This window comes from Montipora foliosa, chromosome 3 (genome assembly GCF_036669935.1).
Source record: "Montipora foliosa isolate CH-2021 chromosome 3, ASM3666993v2, whole genome shotgun sequence".
Classification (NCBI taxonomy): domain Eukaryota; kingdom Metazoa; phylum Cnidaria; class Anthozoa; order Scleractinia; family Acroporidae; genus Montipora; species Montipora foliosa.
This window is the reverse complement of record NC_090871.1, coordinates 22,394,941-22,402,440: the sequence shown is the minus strand read 5'-3', so window position 1 is coordinate 22,402,440 and position 7,500 is coordinate 22,394,941. Positions and strand designations below refer to the sequence as shown.

The 7,500-nt window shown below is 40.4% G+C and overlaps 1 protein-coding gene across 3 annotated transcripts in view; it reads left to right on the top strand.

The window, feature by feature from the left end:
- Positions 1–4,612, top strand: part of LOC137997079 (alkaline phosphatase-like) — a 29,550-nt gene extending 24,938 nt beyond the window's left edge. For all 3 annotated transcript variants that reach the window (XM_068842836.1, XM_068842835.1, XM_068842833.1), the window contains 4 exons: positions 1,274–1,414; positions 2,592–2,699; positions 3,003–3,287; positions 4,317–4,612. In XM_068842836.1, coding sequence (XP_068698937.1) covers positions 1,274–1,414; positions 2,592–2,699; positions 3,003–3,287; positions 4,317–4,567 — 785 coding nt within the window. In that variant the 3' untranslated portion in view covers positions 4,568–4,612. The remainder of the gene's footprint in view (positions 1–1,273; positions 1,415–2,591; positions 2,700–3,002; positions 3,288–4,316) is intronic.
- The last annotated feature ends 2,888 nt before the right edge of the window (positions 4,613–7,500 follow it).

Below are 7,500 nucleotides of genomic sequence, written 5' to 3'. Positions count from 1 at the left end.
TCAATGACAGGATATGTATTGTCTGTGATGACAACAAAATTGAGGTGAAACTCATCTTTCACATGAGTGCACGAGATATTCTTCTGTAAGGGACATCTTTGCTAGGATTGAACCGTTGATTGGCAATTGTCACGCGAGTCTTTAAAGTGTTACTGTGATAAAAATAGAAAACAAAATTTTTTTTGCTCAGGTTTTGAACGGTGGGTTTGTCTGACACCTGACTGGCAAAATTTTGGACTTTGATTTTTATCCGAAGGCTGTTTACTTTGAGAGTGTAAGTTTTGGATTTGACCGTGCGCCCTTAATCACGTTCAAAACTGACGTATTGGAATCTAGGGAAAAGTGACGTCATTTACACTACAATCTTGGACTGATTAAATGGAAAATTGACACCCCCCTCCATCCTAAATCAATGATGGGAAAATGGCGCGTTTTGGCCTTCACGCGGCTTCATCCTTCATTTAGGAGGATGGGAGCATTTCTGTTCCATTCTCTACTTCTTCAAATCCTATAATATACTTTTTTTACCCCCAAAAAAATTGCATAGGCATTGTACGCATGGTTTCAATTCTCTTGGGACGTCTACATGTCCCAAGGGGGGTTTAAACAAGATGTATTATTGGATTTGAGAAAGTAGAGAATTGAATCTGTCCAAGATAGTAGCTTAAAATTATAGCGTGCAAATACAGCTTCTTATATATACAGAACATGAGTTTAAAAGTCTGAAAGTCCGAATATCCCGTGCTGCATATTAATTCAGCCGCTCTACACATGCGTTATGTTTTTAAACTAGTGAGTCTTTGACGTCTTTTCTCCTCGATCCAGCTCTCGAAGATTTTAAAGTTAGTAATGGCGGAGTATGGAATAGAAAAATTCCAGTGAAATAAACAGGTGTCTTTTGAATTCAAGGCTTAAAACGTGGGTCCCTTAGTGTTAAGTTAAAAAAGTTTTGAAATCTAAAGAAAAAGAGGAATTGATTTTTTGGTCACACTGATAAATTCCGCAGGCTTTGAAGAAAGAGACAAAGTGACTACGTTAATGGCATGAACGAGCAAAACTTGTACTTGAACTGTTAATTATTTTAATTAATTGTTTAGTAAGAAATCAATGTTTACTGATGCTATCAGTATTAGTAAGTAGCATTGCATTTGTATCCCTTCAACTGAGTAACTTGCGATGCTGTAAAAGATTTTATAGTCAAGCAACTAAGGCTTACTGCTGTCGATTACTGAATTAATTGATTGATTATCATTTCGAACTTTTTTCCCTATAGGACTTTTTGAGCGTGATCATATGAATTATGAGGTTGATCGATTGAAGTATACAGCAGGGGAACCATCCATCGCAGAAATGACAGAAATGGCAATTAAAATACTCAAAAAGAATCCCAAGGGATATTTCTTGTTCGTTGAAGGTAATTCCAACCAAAACTAACTAGCTTGGAATGGATTCGTCACACCGTTAAGTCGCATCTGTGCCTCATGCATAGACGAAAGTCGAAGTCAAGTCCTAAAGATCCGTAAATTCATTTTACCATACCATGGAATAAATGAATTTCAGTTCACTCTTTTTAATCTAAATCAAGACAATATTTCGTAGGAGAACGAACCCCTGTGCTCCATGAAAATTATTGAAGTGTATTTTTAGATTGCGCTTACGCTACAAAGGTTATTTTATCTGTTGTTCCCGCGACCGCGCCATCCATTTTCACAAGTACGACTTTGAAATAACCACGCAGTATGACACAGAGCTTTTCATCAGGATCAGGCCTTCTTACCTCATATTATTTTGGTCAAATACAAAAGTTAATACGAAGAAATGACATTTTTTCAGTCATGACTAGGCGCGCGATACTCGAAAAAAAACTCCGAGTTCTCCGTTGCACGAGTCGAACATACGATTACTAGTTCGGATGCTCCACTGAGCTATAGCAGACCCGTTGGAACCTGGGGCCCGTTTCTCGAAAGTCCCGAAACTTTACGGGCCATTTTCGGGTGTCAAAATTCCATTGGAATACTGATCTCAAGAACGGAGAGGATTTAAGTCGTCAAACTTCACAGACATGTTTCTTTTAGTTAACTTGAAAACATGTTAAAAGATCGCCTTTCCAAAACAAGCGGTTGGCAGTATCTCAAATGGCTTTTCGGGTCCGAAAAGTTTTCGGGACTTTCGAGAAACGGGCCCCGGGTTATTAAACTAGGCTCGGAAGGTCGTAAGTTCGACTCCTGCGCATGCGCCGAAGGAGCACTCGGATTTTTCCCTAGTATCTACAAGTTACCATTGAAAAAAAAAAACATCGTCCCGTTGCTTCTGCTTAACCATCTACAATTTTTAAATGTATGTTATTAATAAGTAATCACACGATTTTTCTCGTGCAATTTGGAATAAATAAGCACTTGTAAATTTTTTCAAAGGCTGCAAATTGCACGAGCCCGTGGGGCGAGTGCAATTTTGTTCGTCTTTGAAAACATTTAGCAGTGCTCATTCATTCCAAAGTGCACTCGAAATCATGTGATTGCCTATACTAATATTCCTAAATTCAACATAGTAATGCATGCGTAAGTGAATAAATACAAACACATATTTTTTAGGCGCCCGTATAGATCATGGTCACCATGCAAACAGAGCTGTGCGAGCGCTGTATGATGCTGTTGCTTTGGCTAAAGCTGTCGACAAGGCTGTCAGTATGGTGAACAGAGGTAGATAAATTTGTTGACTTGATAATCGATAATAAATAAATCCCATGGAACCTGCATCATGTTCGTTCGCTCTCTTTATTACTTGTCCTTTTTATTTTGTTTGATTTCCCATAAAGCTAGGAGTATTTAAGGCAACTAGCATTTTTTTAAGGTCAACCAGGCTTAGCCAATCAAATATTTAGCATTGACGACCAATCAACTTGTTTCACGCCTTGACAGCTATGATTGTTGAAAACATTTCTTGTTGTCATATGTTTCAGTCATTAGCCTTTCACTAACCTAGATTTCCTCTCCAAATTGTAGATGACACACTTTTAATTGCAACCGCTGACCATTCGCACGTGTTTACGGTCGGTGGCTACCCAAAGCGAGGCAATCCGATTTTTGGCCTGGTCATGAACATATATGAAAATAGACCAAATTTGGGTGATGATGATAAACCATACACAACTCTTGGCTATGCTAACGGTCTCGGAGGAATTAATGGCACTAGAGAGAACCTCACAGGAGTTAACACTGGCGATAAAGACTTTCGGCAGCAAGCGACGGTATTGAGGTATAAGGAGACTCATGGACTGGAAGATGTTGGTAAGGGTTCTTTTACTCCATTTGTCCTTTACATGAAGAAAGAACTAATTCCTTTGACTCTTTTAGTTTATGGAAGACAGCGTTCAGCGTCGAGACATTGATAATCATTTATTATTTCCAAACTTGCTACCAATTGTTATTATAGCAATAAAATCAGCACTGGTATGATCTTAACAACGATTTTACTCTCAAGAGAGCGAGTTAGACCCTCTAACCAAAGGTCCCCTGAATTCTATTTCCTGTCTACATTTACTGGCCTAACACTTTCCTCAAGAATATTTATTCATTTTATTATTCAAATACAAGGTCAATCGAACGCTGGGTAGAAAAAAGTAGGCAGGGAAAAATCTAACCTTCCTCTTGTTCGATTTCCGCGATCGCTTTCAATTAACTTTGAGATACCATGCAGTTCGTCTTAATACCTCCATTTTTAACAGATCGATGAAGGACGCACGCAGTTATTCATTGTGCTTATTTTGGTTAGCCGAGTCCGGCTCTGTTTCCGTTTCTTATATACTGGTGTCCATTATTTTCTAAATCAATCCTGAAGACAATTGTAATAGCGGTGTCATGAGTGTATATAAGTGAGGATGAGACGAAAAAATGGGTTCGGGTCATGGCCGGGGACATTGTGTTGTGTTCTTGGGCAAGACACTTTACTCTCACGATGCCTCTCTCCACCCAGGCGTATAAATGGGTACCGGCGAATTTAATGCTGGGGGGTAACCCTGGCATCCCATCCAGGGGGGAGTAGAAATACACCCAGTCGCTTCATGCCATGGAACCCAGGATAAGCTCCGGCCTGATGGGCCTTCTGGCTCGTATGCAGAGACTTTACCAGTTTACCTTAAGGATACTTATTATTGTTTAACTTTTCACAGCGTAGCGCAAAGCTTTAAATAGATTTTTAAAAATGACATGACGGGATGTGATGGATGGGTAAGTGCTGTACCGCCTCATCCTCAGTTCTTTCTCTGATCATAGTTTATCTAAACCATGCTATATCTTTTTCCCGTCCATGAAATATAGGCATATACGCGGACGGTCCTGGGGCCTATTTATTTCACGGTGTTGTGGAACAGCAGTATATTTTCCACGTCATGGATCACGCAATGTGTTTGAGCGACAGCAAGAAAGGATTATGCAATAAGCATGTCACTCGAGGAGGCCCAGAACCCACCGAAGGCCCAACCGTGAAAAGCTCCTGCAGTACAAACCAGGCAGCGCTGACTATCATATGTGCATTGGCGTTGCTGTCCTTCACAGTCTTTAAGGTTTAAATTTCCTGTGCGATTTACTGTGCAAGTTCTTTTTTTGCATGTAGTCAAATAGCTGTTTTGTTTGTATGGACTTGATAATTTTAGGAATTAAAAAGTATACAACAGTTTTTTTTTTCTCGAGTTTCTCCCTACCAAGTCCAAAAATTAACCAAGGCCAAAGTAATTAAGTAGCCCATAACCAGGAGTCTAGATCTGCAATTACAGTACTGGGTCTATGAAACGGCATTTTTCGGTCATAGATCAAGGTATTTTTAGACGAGTTCTTAAATAAGAAGAAGAAAAATGTGTTCTTTTCCGGATCAGAGAGTTTTTTTTCCCGATTAGTGAGCTGCCTCATTCGTTCGCTTCAGGCTCACTCATTGCGGCAGCAGTTAGAATCTACATCGATCGTAAAATCTTCATATGCGCGAGATTTAAGCAGGTGAACTGAGGTGACATCGGAACATCGAATTATTCCATTAACCCTAAACAACGTCTGATACGAGAAACCAAAAGGAAAGAAAGTCTGAAGCGCAGTTAGCTCAAAAATGTCTTCCTCGACAGCATCTGTGTGTGAAGATAGAGTGCCGCCAAATCCTCATTTCTCCTTCCCCAGGCCTCCTCCATTGACCGCAAACCAAACCCAAGCATAAATTTCCTTCAGTCCGCGACGGACATTCGCCCTTGTCACACAGCGGCCATATTGTCCCAGGAGACCAAAAAAGCTTTGTTTTACCACGCCAAGCCTCACCCCCATGGTTTCCACTGCGAGGCTTGGCGTGGTAAAACAAAGCTTTTTTGGTCTCCTGGGACAATATGGCCGGCGTGTGACAAGGGCGAATTGATTATCGATTGCAAACTACAACTAAATGGCGACGCATTCACATATACATATTATTGATTCCCCGTAGGCTGTCACTTAATCACGTTTCAGGCGTTAGTTTGTTTTTGGAAAATTATTATTTACGACTTACGAAAATGAGCTTCCTTTATTGCTTTACTGCTAACTCGGGAAGATGCACCCATGGTGTTCTCATTTGCACTATCAAGACTGTAACGACAAGTGCAAAAATTTGGTTTTAGAAGCAAATGAACTACTGGAAGAAAGAGTCAGCTCACACATGCGTATTCAGTCTTAAGGTGGTTAATTTGCTGTTATCAACTCGTTGATAAAACCGTAGTTAATGCATTGACATGGTTATGAAACTCGACAAGTTCCTTTATTTCATGTTTTTGTCCGTATCTTTGGTCTTGACCCTGACCAACTAATTTGCCAACCCGCGCGAAGAGAAAACTAAAGATTGTGCCGGGTCACGGTCAATTCATCATCGCTTGCGACAACACTGTTCTCGCTTTTGGAGGTTCTAAGGTTTCATAACCATTCCCTCTATTAACTTTGATAAAACCAAATTTTCCGTTCCTGTTCCACGCCCTAATGTCTTCCTGGGCGGGGCTGATTCTACCACAGTCATTCTGGGTCGCTTGCTTACTGGGAGCACACAATCTGTTAAGAAGACATTGCGTGGCGGGTGATTATTTCGCGCGGCTCGCGGACATTATAAGAGGACGCATTCCGTCCCCAGAGCCGCCCGGCCATCTTAACCGCCAAAGGCGAAACGGTGTGATCTGGGAACCAGAATGCAAAGGACGTCGAAAGCAAAAATGTTTAGTAACTAGATGCTTCCGTGAAGCATACACTGGCTTGCCTGTGGTACGTGCTACAGAAAATCAGAAGGCACTGAATTGTGTGGTATTGAAATACAGCATTCCAGTCTCTGAAGAATACCAAATAAAAGAGAAGCGAGAAACATTGGCTTCTGGGCTGACATGTTGATAATTTTCAAGTTCCCTTACAACTTCCTTGCACCACAAGTGTGCCCTCTGAGCATCTGACAGCCTTGTAATACTAAACTTCACTGACGTCAAGCCCTCTGAGCGGGGTTAGTGTTACGATGGGAGACCAAAACAATGAACCCGTCACGAAAAACAGAAGCATCTGACTGAAAATACTATTAACGCTAACAAATGCGAACTCAGCAAGGTACAGATTTTGTTAGCTTGCTTTATGCAAAACAAATATTGATGAAAAAGCAAATAACTATTGATACAAAGTTTTCAGAAAGAGCAGAAGGAAGTTTCCGGGACGGTCGATCGAGAATGAAATATTTACGACATGAAAACAACATTAATTTTGAACCGTGAATATAGAATATAAAAGTTACGATCAGCGACAAACATTTTGGGAGATTTTTGCTATGTTCAAGTAAATTGCAAAATCGAAGTGACATGGCCGGAATTCAGCGGGCGCCGTGATTACGTTACCGCGGCATGTTTACTCGTCAAACAGTGAAGCATCTGTGTCAAATGATGGCAAGATACCGGGTTTTTAAAAAGTTTCTTTTTCTGTAAAGTGTTATAAAGTTTGACAATGAAATGAGCGAAGTCAAAACAAAGATCACAATCGCCCAACTCTTGTTTATGCAAAGTCAAAATTTACTCTCCAAGACGCGTACGACGTTATTATCACCAGGTAATTCCATCATTTTGGAAATAGCAGCTACTTTATTATTCATCTGCGTCACAAGTTTTCACTGATTTTGGGGCTCATTTTGTTGAAACTCGAGCACGCTTTCAACAGGCCTGTGAACCCTTCCCGCTTACAGAGCAAAACTAAAAAACTTCTCGCATATCACATTTCAACCTTAAGCTCGAAAATTCAATACACAACATGATATTATAATTCACAAAGGCAGAAAATACCACAGAATCCTTTTCCAGCGAAAGTTTTATTGAAACAAACAACATATTTGCTCTTAGAGGCGAAAACCTCTTCCTATTTCATTGCGTGCGTGAAGACAACAAACTCAATTGTGTCAAATTACCTTGTTCTTCAGGTAAATACTGCTCACTTTGATTTCGTCTCGACGGGCGATAGATTGTTGTCGAAGTCCAGT